Below are 14,259 nucleotides of genomic sequence, written 5' to 3'. Positions count from 1 at the left end.
TTGTATTTGGTACTCGTTAGAGTAGGAACAAGAGATATTAGAGCTATTGATTACAAAGGATGTGTTCAACCTAATTTTAAGGTATGCGGATAAAAAAATTAGGGTATAACGAATATATTTATAGTCAGTTCCCAAATAAATTACCTCCATATATAAAATGACAAGGAAGAAAATTGCCAACGAAAAAACGCTATTGATTTTAATTATTAGAAAATGTTTACACATATAGTCACTTTATATTTGGTACTCGTTAGGGTGGGAAAAAGAGATATTAGAGCTATTGAGTACAAAGGATGTGTTCAACCAAATTTTAAGGTATGTGGATAAATAAATTAGGGCCTAACAAATATATTTATAGTCAGTTCCCAAATAAATTACCTCCATATAAAAAATGACAATGAACAAAATTGCCAAAGAAAAAACGCTATTAATTTTGATTATTAGAATATGTTTACACATATAGTCACTTTGTATTTGGTACTCGTTAGAGTAGGAACAAGATATATTAGAGCTATTGATTACAAAGGATGTATTCAACCTAATTTTAAGGTATGCGGATAAAAAAATTAGGGTATAACGAATATATTTATAGTCAGTTCCCAAATAAATTACCTCCATATATAAAATGACAAGGAAGAAAATTGCCAACGAAAAAACGCTATTGATTTTAATTATTAGAAAATGTTTACACATATAGTCACTTTATATTTGGTACTCGTTAGGGTGGGAAAAAGAGATATTAGAGCTATTGAGTACAAAGGATGTGTTCAACCAAATTTTAAGGTATGTGGATAAATAAATTAGGGCCTAACAAATATATTTATAGTCAGTTCCCAAATAAATTACCTCCATATAAAAAATGACAAGGAACAAAATTGCCAAAGAAAAAACGCTATTAATTTTGATTATTAGAATATGTTTACACATATAGTCACTTTGTATTTGGTACTCGTTAGAGTAGGAACAAGAGATATTAGAGCTATTGATTACAAAGGATGTGTTCAACCTAATTTTAAGGTATGCGGATAAAAAAATTAGGGTATAACGAATATATTTATAGTCAGTTCCCAAATAAATTACCTCCATATATAAAATGACAAGGAAGAAAATTGCCAACGAAAAAACGCTATTGATTTTAATTATTAGAAAATGTTTACACATATAGTCACTTTATATTTGGTACTCGTTAGGGTGGGAAAAAGAGATATTAGAGCTATTGAGTACAAAGGATGTGTTCAACCAAATTTTAAGGTATGTGGATAAATAAATTAGGGCCTAACAAATATATTTATAGTCAGTTCCCAAATAAATTACCTCCATATAAAAAATGACAAGGAACAAAATTGCCAAAGAAAAAACGCTATTAATTTTGATTATTAGAATATGTTTACACATATTATTTGGTACTCGTGTACACTTTGTATTTGGTACTCGTTAGAGTAGGAACAAGAGATATTAGAGCTATTGATTACAAAGGATGTATTCAACCTAATTTTAAGGTATGCGGATAAAAAAATTAGGGTATAACGAATATATTTATAGTCAGTTCCCAAATAAATTACCTCGATATATAAAATGACAAGGAAGAAAATTGCCAACGAAAAAACGCTATTGATTTTAATTATTAGAAAATGTTTACACATATAGTCACTTTATATTTGGTACTCGTTAGGGTGGGAAAAAGAGATATTAGAGCTATTGAGTACAAAGGATGTGTTCAACCAAATTTTAAGGTATGTGGATAAATAAATTAGGGCCTAACAAATATATTTATAGTCAGTTCCCAAATAAATTACCTCCATATAAAAAATGACAAGGAACAAAATTGCCAAAGAAAAAACGCTATTAATTTTGATTATTAGAATATGTTTACACATATAGTCACTTTGTATTTGGTACTCGTTAGAGTAGGAACAAAAGATATTAGAGCTATTGATTACAAAGGATGTGTTCAACCTAATTTTAAGGTATGCGGATAAAAAAATTAGAGTATAACGAATATATTTATAGTCAGTTCCCAAATAAATTACCTCCATATATAAAATGACGAGGAAGAAAATTGCCAACGAAAAAACTCTATTGATTTTAATTATTAGAAAATGTTTACACATATAGTCACTTTGTATTTGGTACTCGTTAGAGTAGGAACAAGAGATATTAGAGCTATTGATTACAAAGGATGTGTTCAACCAAATTTTAAGGTATGCGGATAAATAAATTAGGGCCTAACAAATATATTTATAGTCAGTTCCCAAATAAATTACCTCCATATAAAAATGACAAGGAACAAAATTGCCAAAGAAAAAACGCTATTAATTTTGATTATTAGAATATGTTTACACATATAGTCACTTTGTATTTGGCACTCGTTAGAGTAGGAACAAGAGATATTAGAGCTATTGATTACAAAGGATGTGTTCAACCAAATTTTAAGGTATGCGGATAAATAAATTAGGGCCTAACAAATATATTTATAGTCAGTTCCCAAATAAATTACCTCCATATAAAAAATGACAAGGAACAAAATTGCCAAAGAAAAAACGCTATTAATTTTGATTATTAGAATATGTTTACACATATAGTCACTTTGTATTTGGGACTCGTTAGAGTAGGAACAAGAGATATTAGAGCTATTGATTACAAAGGATGTGTTCAACCAAATTTTAAGGTATGCGGATAAATAAATTAGGGTCTAACAAATATATTTATAGTCAGTTCCCAAATAAATTACCTCCATATAAAAAATGAAAAGGAAGAAAATTGCCAAAGAAAAAACGCTATTGATTTTGATTATTAGAATATGTTTACACATTTAGGCACTTTGTATTTGGTACTCGTTAGAGTAGGAACAAGAGATATTAGAGCTATTGATTACAAAGGATGTGTTCAACCAAATTTTAAGGTATGCGGATAAATAAATTAGGGCCTAACAAATATATTTATAGTCAGTTCCCAAATAAATTACCTCCATATAAAAAATGACAAGGAACAAAATTGCCAAAGAAAAAACGCTATTAATTTTGATTATTAGAATATGTTTACACATATAGTCACTTTGTATTTGGCACTCGTTAGAGTAGGAACAAGAGATATTAGAGCTATTGATTACAAAGGATGTGTTCAACCAAATTTTAAGGTATGCGGATAAATAAATTAGGGCCTAACAAATATATTTATAGTCAGTTCCCAAATAAATTATCTCCATATAAAAAATGACAAGGAACAAAATTGCCAAAGAAAAAACGCTATTAATTTTAATTATTAGAATATGTTTACACATATAGTCACTTTGTATTTGGCACTCGTTAGAGTAGGAACAAGAGATATTAGAGCTATTGATTACAAAGGATATGTTCAACCAAAATTTAAGGTATGCGGATAAATAAATTAGGGTCTAACAAATATATTTATAGTCAGTTCCCAAATAAATTACCTCCATATAAAAAATGGAAAGGAAGAAAATTGCCAAAGAAAAAACGCTATTGATTTGGATTATTAGAATATGTTTACACATATAGTCACTTTGTATTTGGTACTCGTTAGAGTAGGAACAAGAGATATTAGAGCTATTGATTACAAAGGATGTATTCAACCTAATTTTAAGGTATGCGGATAAATAAATTAGGGTCTAACAAATGTATTTATAGTCAGTTCCCAAATAAATTACCTCCATATAAAAAATGAAAAGGAAGAAAATGGCCAAAGAAAAAACGCTATTGATTTTGATTATTAGAATATGTTTACACATTTAGGCACTTTGTATTTGGTACTCGTTAGAGTAGGAACAAGAGATATTAGAGCTATTGATTACAAAGGATGTATTCAACCTAATTTTAAGGTATGCGGATAAATAAATTAGGGTCTAACAAATATATTTATAGTCAGTTCCCAAATAAATTACCTTCATATAAAAAATGAAAAGGAAGAAAATTGCCAAAGAAAAAACGCTATTGGTTTTGATTATTAGAATATGTTTACACATATAGTCACTTTGTAATTGGTACTCATTAGAGTAGGAACAAGAGATATTAGAGCTATTGAGTACAAAGGATGTGTTCAACCAAATTTTAAGGTATGCGGATAAATAAATTAGGGCCTAACAAATATATTTATAGTCAGTTCCCAAATAAATTACCTCCATATAAAAATGACAAGGAACAAAATTGCCAAAGAAAAAACGCTATTAATTTTGATTATTAGAATATGTTTACACATATAGTCACTTTGTATTTGGCACTCGTTAGAGTAGGAACAAGAGATATTAGAGCTATTGATTACAAAGGATGTGTTCAACCAAATTTTAAGGTATGCGGATAAATAAATTAGGGACTAACAAATATATTTATAGTCAGTTCCCAAATAAATTACCTCCATATAAAAAATGACAAGGAACAAAATTGCCAAAGAAAAAACGCTATTAATTTTGATTATTAGAATATGTTTACACATATAGTCACTTTGTATTTGGTACTCGTTAGAGTAGGAACAAGAGATATTAGAGCTATTGATTACAAAGGATGTGTTCAACCAAATTTTAAGGTATGCGGATAAATAAATTAGGGTCTAACAAATATATTTATAGTCAGTTCCCAAATAAATTACCTCCATATAAAAAATGAAAAGGAAGAAAATTGCCAAAGAAAAAACGCTATTGATTTTGATTATTAGAATATGTTTACACATTTAGGCACTTTGTATTTGGTACTCGTTAGAGTAGGAACAAGAGATATTAGAGCTATTGATTACAAAGGATGTGTTCAACCAAATTTTAAGGTATGCGGATAAATAAATTAGGGTCTAACAAATATATTTATAGTCAGTTCCCAAATAAATTACCTCCATATAAAAAATGAAAAGGAAGAAAATTGCCAAAGAAAAAACGCTATTGATTTTGATTATTAGAATATGTTTACACATTTAGGCAATTTGTATTTGGTACTCGTTAGAGTAGGAACAAGAGATATTAGAGCTATTGATTACAAAGGATGTATTCAACCTAATTTTAAGGTATGCGGATAAATAAATTAGGGTCTAACAAATATATTTATAGTCAGTTCCCAAATAAATTACCTTCATATAAAAAATGAAAAGGAAGAAAATTGCCAAAGAAAAAACGCTATTGGTTTTGATTATTAGAATATGTTTACACATATAGTCACTTTGTAATTGGTACTCATTAGAGTAGGAACAAGAGATATTAGAGCTATTGAGTACAAAGGATGTGTTCAACCAAATTTTAAGGTATGCGGATAAATAAATTAGGGTCTAACAAATATATTTATAGTCAGTTCTCAAATAAATTACCTCCATATAAAAAATGAAAAGGAAGAAAATTGCCAAAGAAAAAACGCTATTGATTTGGATTATTAGAATATGTTTACACATATTGTCACTTTGTAATTGGTACTCATTAGAGTAGGAACAAGAGATATTTGAGCTATTGATTACAAAGGATGTATTCAACCTAATTTTAAGGTATGCGGATAAATAAATTAGGGTCTAACAAATATATTTATAGTCAGTTCCCAAAAAAATTACCTCCATATAAAAAATGAAAAGGAAGAAAATTGCCAAAGAAAAAACGCTCTTGATTTGGATTATTAGAATATGTTTACACATATAGTCACTTTGTAATTGGTACTCATTAGAGTAGGAACAAGAGATATTAGAGCTATTGATTACAAAGGATGTATTCAACCTAATTTTAAGGTATGCGGATAAATAAATTAGGGTCCAACAAATATATTTATAGTCAGTTCCCAAAAAAATTACCTCCATATAAAAAATGAAAAGGAAGAAAATTGCCAAAGAAAAAACGCTATTGATTTGGATTATTAGAATATGTTTACACATATAGTCACTTTGTAATTGGTACTCATTAGAGTAGGAACAAGAGATATTAGAGCTATTGATTACAAAGGATGTATTCAACCTAATTTTAAGGTATGCGGATAAATAAATTAGGGTCTAACAAATATATTTATAGTCAGTTCCCAAATAAATTACCTCCATATAAAAAATGAAAAAGGAAGAAAATTGCCAAAGAAAAAACGCTATTGATTTGGATTATTAAAATATGTTTACACATATAGTCACTTTGTAATTGGTACTCATTAGAGTAGGAACAAGAGATATTAGAGCTATTGATTACAAAGGATGTATCCAACCTAATTTTAAGGTATGCGGATAAATAAATTAGGGTCTAACAAATATATTTATAGTCAGTTCCCAAAAAAATTACCTCCATATAAAAATATGTTTACATACTTATATAGTCACTTTGTATCTGGCACTCGTTAGGGTAGGAAAAAGGGATATTTGAGTTATTGAGTACAAAGGATGTGTTCAACGAAATTTTAAGGCATGTGAATAAATAAATTAGGGTCTAACAAATACATTTATAGTCAGTTCCCCTATAAATTAGCTTCATATAAAAAATGACAACGAAGAAAATTGCCAAAGAAAAAACCTTATTGATTTTATTTATTAGAATATATTTACATATATAGGCACTTTGTATTTGGTACTCGTTAGGGTAGGAAAAAGGGATATTTGAGTTACTGAGTACAAAGGATGTGTTCAACCAAATATTAAGGTATGTGGATAAAAAAATTAGGGTCTAACAAATACATTTATAGTCAGTTCCCCTATAAATAAGCTTCATATAAAAAATGACAAAGAAGAAAATTGCCAAAGAAAAACCTTACTGATTTTAATTATTAGAATACTTTTACATACTTATATAGTCACTTTGTATCTGGTACTCCTTAGGGTAGGAAAAAGGGATATTTGAGCTATTGAGCACAAAGGATGTGTTCAACCAAATATTATGGTATGTGGATAAAAAAAAATTAAGGTCTAACAAATACATTTATAGTCAGTTCTCCTATAAATTAGCTTCATATAAAAAATGACAACGAAGAAAATTGCCAAAGAGAAAACGTTACTGATTTTATTTATTCGAATATATTTACATATATAGGCACTTTGTATTTGGTACTCGTTAGGGTAGGAAAAAGGGATATTTGAGTTATTGAGTACAAAGGATGTGTTCAACCAAATATTAAGGTATGTGGATAAAAAAATTAGGGTCTAACAAATACATTTATAGTCAGTTCCCCTATAAATAAGCTTCATATAAAAAATGACAAAGAAGAAAATTGCCAAAGAAAAACCTTACTGATTTTAATTATTAGAATACGTTTACATACTTATATAGTCACTTTGTATCTGGTACTCCTTAGGGTAGGAAAAAGGGATATTTGAGCTATTGAGCACAAAGGATGTGTTCAACCAAATATTATGGTACGTGGATAAAAAAAAATTAGGGTCTAACAAATACATTTATAGTCAGTTCTCCTATAAATTAGCTTCATATAAAAAATGACAACGAAGAAAATTGCCAAAGAGAAAACGTTACTGATTTTATTTATTCGAATATATTTACATATATAGGCACTTTGTATTTGGTGCTCGTTAGGGTAGGAAAAAGGGATATTTGAGTTATTGAGTAAAAATGATGTATTCAACCAAATTTTAAGGCATGTGGATAAATAAATTAGGGTCTAACAAATACATTTATAGTCAGTTCCCCTATAAATTAGCTTCATATAAAAAATGACAACGAAGAAAATTGCCAAAGAGAAAACGTTACTGATTTTATTTATTCGAATATATTTACATATATAGGCACTTTGTATTTGGTGCTCGTTAGGGTAGGAAAAAGGGATATTTGAGTTATTGAGTAAAAATGATGTATTCAACCAAATTTTAAGGCATGTGGATAAATAAATTAGGGTCTAACAAATACATTTATAGTCAGTTCCCCTATAAATTAGCTTCATATAAAAAATGACAACGAAGAAAATTGCCAAAGAAAAAACCTTACTGATTTTAATTATTAGAATACTTTTACATACTTATATAGCCACTTTGTATCTGGTACTCGTTAGGGTAGGAAAAAGGGACATTGGAGTTAGTGGGTACGAAGGATATCTTCAACCAAATTTTCAGGCACGTGGATAGATAAATTAGTATTCAACAAATATATTTATAGTCAATTCCTAAATAAATTAGCTCCAAAAAATGAGAACGAAGAAAATTGTCAAAGAAAAAACCATACTGATTTTAACTATTAGAATATGTGTATATATTATAGTCCCTTTGCATTTGGTAGTCGTCGGGGTATGAAAAAGGGATATTAGAATTATTAAGTACGAAGGATGCTTACAACAAAATTTTAAGGTTTGTGGATAAATAAATTGGTGTCTAAAAAATATATCAATAGTCAGTTCCCAAATAAATTAGCTTCATATAAAAAATGCCAACGGAGAAAATTGCCAACTAAAAGATAACTGATTTTAATTATTAGAATATGTATAAACATGTAGTCGCCTTATAGGAAAGAGGGATATTAGCCACCCAAACCAAAAAATTATAATGGACGAGATAGGACGATAAATTAAGGTACCACATCCTCTTAACCTATATGAAAAACTATCATTAATCCGTAAGATGAATATATACTGAAACATAAGAAAAGGACGCTTACCAACAAAGCGGAAAATGTATACTATGAAGCCAATAACATAGATATTTATCAGTCCGATTTTCTTCCACAGGGGCTCAAAGAGTAAAAGAAATGGGATACCAGATGCCCCAGATACGGTAATTGTTAATCCCATAAGTAGGTTAGAGCCTCCTAAATCTTCCAAAAACCAGAAAATGAAAGTTTCAAAGTATCCCCAGAAAGTACCTGAAAGAAAGAACAATACAGCACATAAAATAGAAATAAACTCATGACACTGTCTGCATAAGTGACAAAGACGCATCTCTACATCCTGAATGAGTTTTGCCTATATACAGTTCAGGGAAGACTTCAATCTCATCTCCGTAATATATGTTTTATTTTGTTAGCTTTATTTCTAAGATGGAAAACTTTTATTATCTGAAGAAATAGGCTACATTTTTTAAGGTTAGAAAGGAAGTTCTTTTTTTAGTTTTTTTCTTTTTTAATACTTACAAAGCACAAAATCGTCATTCACATACTATGATTGGACTCATTGGAGATTGGACTCAATGGATGTGCCATCCGTTTTAATGTTAGAAAGGAAGTACTGCCTTAGTCCTTTTTTAGTTTATTTTCTTTTTTAATCAAACAGTTCGTGATAACGAACTGTAAGTAAGGAGCGACCCGGCTCAATGGTAACCGAAAGCCTAAAAAACAAAATTTTGATATCAATAGATACATCAAAAGAATAAGATTTTAATTGTGGTTTCAAATATATAAGTTTCATCAAGTTTAATCCTACCCATCAAAAGTTACGCTTGAGAATATTTGGCTTATTTTCGAAAAAAGGCGAAAAGACCCCCTAAAAGCTATAGGCTTATTTTCATTAAGCCTAAAAGCTTAATGAAAATCACACCATCATATTCAGCGTATCAGAGAACCCTACTGTAGAGGTTTCAAGCTCCTATCTACAAAAATGTGGAATTTTTCATTTTTTGCCAGAAGAAAGATCACGGATGCGTGTTTATTTATTTATTTATTTTTTTTTTTTTTTTCCAGGGGTAATCGCATAGATCCAGTGGTCCTAGAATATCATAGAAGGGCTCGTTGGAACAGAAATTAAAAGTTCTAGTGCCCTTTTTAAGTGACCAAAAAAATGGAAGGCAACTAGGCCCCCTAGACGCGCTTTTTTTCCCAAAGTCACCTGATAAAAATTTTGAGATAGCCTTTATTAAGGTCGAAAATGTGATAACTATGTCTTTTAGGATGACTTAATCCCTCGAAGCCCCCAGGGGGAGGGATGACAGTTATGAACTTTACCCAATGTTAACATATAGCATTGGTTATTGGGAAGTATGCAGACGCTTTCAGGGGGAATTTTTTCTGGTAGTAGGGGGTGGTAGTGGGTCGGGGGTTATGTGGGAAGATCTTTCCATGAAGGAAGTTTTCATGGGGGATGGGACATTGCTATGAAGGGGGCAGTAGAGGAAGGGGTCCGACTCCGGGACGAACCACGTGGTTTATGGTTTTCTCAGTGAGAATGAAAAAACAGGAATTTTCTCACTTGGAAAAACATGAATTTTCTCACATTTATGGCTGTTTTCATGGATGAATATGTGTGTTGTTCGATTTATTTGATGTTTTTCATGGATGTCAACATCAATTTATGGATGTTTTTTGGTTTTTATCAGTGAGAATTTGAAAAACATGAATTTTCTCACATTTATGTCTGTTTTTATGGTTTTTGTCAGTGAGAATTTGAAAAACAGGAACTTTCTCACTTGGAAAACCATAAACCACGTGGTCCTGTCACGAGTAGCACCTGTGAACTTGATTTACATAATCGCTAGTTGGATTTGTTGATTCACGAATAGGGAATTAAGAAACATTAATGTTTCTGAACATGATTTACATAATCGCTAGGGAAAATTATTGATTCACGAAAGGGAGAATTAAGAAACATTAAGGCTTCTTTAATCTTAGGTCTGAGGGATAAACGTTCTTTAGGTCAGAGAGAAAAATTAATATTCTATTTTTAAATAGGGCTTCATTGATCTTTAGTGTCAGGAATTATAATTGACATCACTTGTTATCTTGGAATTATGTGGGAGTCTAAAGAGATATAAATTCTATTTTTAAATACGGCTTCACGGAGCTTTAAGTCGGAGAGGTAAATTGATATTCTAACGAAACCCTAATAGTTTAGCTAGGAAAATTTATGAGATGAAGAGATTAACGTAGGAAAGGGTTTCCTAGAAATTTGAAATGCGTTAGCGCAGAGATGCCATACAAAAGGAACACGCTGAAATGACGTTTAGGGATTATTTGGGCGAAACGGTTTTATCCATTTTATGGGATTATTTCGGCGAAACCGTTAGAGACATTTTGAAAGAAGATTTTAGAAAGGGTTTTAGAAGAGGTTTTGAGTGTGGTCGTTATAATACACAAGTTCCATTTGAACAGTGTTGTGAGGTCCTCTACCCCAACCCCAAAGGGTTCCGATCCCCCACCACAACCCCGAAGGAAGCCCCCGGTACTCAAAGGCCCCCCAAGCTCCCATAGAGCCCCAACCCCCCACATGCCCTCCTCAGACCCTCAAAGACCCTCCTCTGGTCCTCAAAGGGCCCCCCGGACCCCAAAGGGTACCCCGGACCCCAAAGGGCACCCCGGACCCCAAAGGGCACCCCGGACCCCAAAGGCCCTCCCCCCCTCCCCGGCCCCAAAGGGCCCCCCTCCCTCTTACTCCCTCCCCCTCCTCCTCCTCCTCCTCCTCCTCCTCCTCCCACCTCCTCCTCCCCTCCCCTCATCCCTCCTCCTCCTCCTCCCACCTCCCCCTCCCCTTCCCTCCCCCATTTTTTATACTTTTTTTGTGCATTGAGACACAGAAGGGACATCCCTCCCCCAAGGGTCCCCCAAACACCCTCCCCGGGCCCCCCCCCCCCAAAGAGTTCCCCTCTCCATTTTTTTTTTTAATACTTTTTTATGGCTTTATTATATCTTTTCTGAACAAGTTCCATTCATAATGTCATTCCTAAACCCATTTTCCAACCTCAAAGATTCCCCTCCCCAATTCGTAAATACTTTCTTGAATTTTTTAAAATGGTATTTTTTTAACTTTTTTACTTATCTTAAAATGAAATGAAATATGCTTACGGCTCTACAAATCATACTCTGCGCGTGTTCATGTACACGACTTGGCTTTCCCACTGGTACTCTATGGCAGGTTATCGACACTACCTAGTTTATTACATGCATTAAACCAGTATTTCTTGCGCAGTGAAAGGATAAACACACAATTCATATCTGTAAAAAAGTGAGGATGAATTATTCGACGACCGTATGTGCACATGAAAAAATATTTGTTGTATTGAATGCTGACAAGCAGAAATACCTGAACTATGAAACGAGTGCAAGCGGTAACACTATTGGAAATGTATGCATGCGTTGTGATGACAGTGAGAAGTTAGATTTCTTTGGAGTACCCAAGAATTTCAATCGTGTAAACGGTGGATATTCAAGAGTATCATTACCAGAGAAATTAGTGCTCAAAGAGAATGCAAACTTAAAAATAATTGTCGATGATCGGAGACAACTCCTTGCTACGGCTTCTGGTAACACATTACCTGTTGATAAATCCTATCATCCTCTTTCCGGTATTAGCATTTTAAAGAGAACAAGAAGAAGACAAGCATATTCCTGCACCAACATCATAAATCATATCTTGTCAATGTGTCAAAACTGCCATCTATGTAAAAATAATGTGACAATAGACAGTGAAATCGCAGGCAGAATAAAAAGGACATTAGCAGACAATATCATCAATGAATATAACGATGAATTGACGGAAAGTGAAGCGCAAGTGTACTAATAATGTGTAATAATGTATTTAACGTATTTTTATATTAATATTCTACATGTCATCATTTCATTAAAAATATTTTATGCATTATTTTGTTAAGTGTTCATTATTTTTAGGTTTTGGCAGAAAGTTAACGTTCAGAATATCTATTAAAAAGGTCAGAGATGAAAGAAAAAGAATTTTTAGAGATAGAGATGCTACTAGCAGACTCAATTTTTCACGGAAGATAAAAAAGTTCAAGTTCACGTCGGAATTTTATCAAAGAACACAATTCATTTCTAATTTCTACAGAGAAAATAAAAATCTTCCACTTCAGTTCTTTATTTCACAAAGACATAAAGAAATTTAAAGTTCAATTCTAAATTTTTCGATGGAAGATAGAAAAAGTAATACCATACTTGTGAATATTTTCATGGAAGATATAAAAGTTCTAATTCAATTTAAAATTTTCTCAACTAAGTGAAGAAAAATTCCAGTTCTCTTCTGAACTTTAACAAAGAACACGCATCAATTCTAATTTCAACAGAGAAAACAAAAATCTTCCACTTCATTTATTTATTTCACAAACAAATAAATAAATTTAAAGTTCAATTCTAATTTTTCGGTGTCAGATAGGACAAGTTATACTATGAGTTTGATTATTTTCTATGAAGGTAAAAAGTTCTAGTTCATTTTTAAATTTTCTCAACGAAGTGAACAAAAATTTCAAGTTCTCTTCGGAATTTTACCAAAGAACACACTTTAATTCTAATTTCTCAAGAGAAAGCTAAAATCTTCCACTTCAGTTCTTTATTTCACAAAGAGATAAAGAAATTTAAAGTACAATTCTAATTTTTCGGTTGGAAGATAGAAAAAGTAATACCATATTTATGAATATTTTCATTGAAGATAAAAAGTTCTACTTCAATTTAAAATTTTCCCAACAAAGTGAAGAAAAATTCCAGTTCTCTTCTGAATTTTACCACAGAACTCACTTCAATTCTAATTTCGACAGTGAAATCAAAAATCTGACACTTCATTTCTTTATTTTTCACACAGACATAAATAAATTTAAATTTCTATTATAATTGTTAGGTTGTACGATAGAAAAAAAGTAAGAACACGCTTGTGAATATTTTCATGGAAGATAAAAAGTTCTAATTCAATTTAAAATTTTCTAAAAAAAGTGAAGAAAAAGTTAAGTTCTCTTCTGAATTTTACCAAAGAACGCACTTCAATTCTAATTTCGACAGTGAAAACAAAAATCTTCCACTTCAGTTCATTATTTCACAAAGGCTTAAAGAAATTTAAAGTTCTATTCTAAATTTTTTTCGGTGGTAGATAGAAAAATTAATATCATACTCGTGAATATTTTCATGGAAGATAAAAAGTTCTAGTTCAATTTAAAATTTTCTCAACGAAGTGAAGAAAAATTCCAGTTCTCTTCTGAAATTTACCAAAGAACACTCTTCAATTCTAATTTCCACAGAGAAAAAAAAAATCTTCCACTTCATATCTTTATTTCACAAAGACATAAAGAAATTTAAAGTTAAATTCTAATTTTTCGGTGTCAGAGATGAAAAGTTATACTATGATTGTTATTATTTTATATGAATTTAAAAAGTTCTAGTTCATTTTTAAATTTTCTCAACGAAGTGAACAAAAATTTCAAGTTCTCTTCTGAATTTTACCAAAGAACACACTTTAATTCTAATTTCTCCAGAGAAAGCTAAAATCTTCCACTTCAGTTCTTTATTTCACAAAGAGATAAAGAAATTTAAAAGTACAATTCTAATTTTTCGGTTGGAAGATAGAAAAAGTAATACCATACTTATGAATATTTTCATGGAAGATAAAAAGTTCTAATTCAATTTAAAATTTTCTCAACAAAGTGAAGAAAAATTCCAGTTCT

The 14,259-nt window shown here is 31.0% G+C and overlaps 1 protein-coding gene across 1 annotated transcript in view; it reads right to left on the bottom strand.

Annotated features, from left to right (window-relative positions):
• Positions 1 to 14,259, bottom strand: part of LOC148941371 (uncharacterized) — a 149,786-nt gene that overhangs the window by 71,866 nt on the left and 63,661 nt on the right. The window contains exon 5 of the mRNA XM_089104157.1: positions 8,552 to 8,755. Coding sequence (XP_088960283.1) covers positions 8,552 to 8,755 — 204 coding nt within the window. The remainder of the gene's footprint in view (positions 1 to 8,551; positions 8,756 to 14,259) is intronic.

Source organism: Artemia sp. Qi Xiang Cuo, chromosome 18 (genome assembly GCF_049724085.1).
Source record: "Artemia sp. Qi Xiang Cuo chromosome 18, ASM4972408v1, whole genome shotgun sequence".
In the NCBI taxonomy this organism is placed as follows: Eukaryota; Metazoa; Arthropoda; class Branchiopoda; order Anostraca; family Artemiidae; genus Artemia; species Artemia sp. Qi Xiang Cuo.
This window is presented reverse-complemented; position numbering and strand designations above follow the sequence as displayed.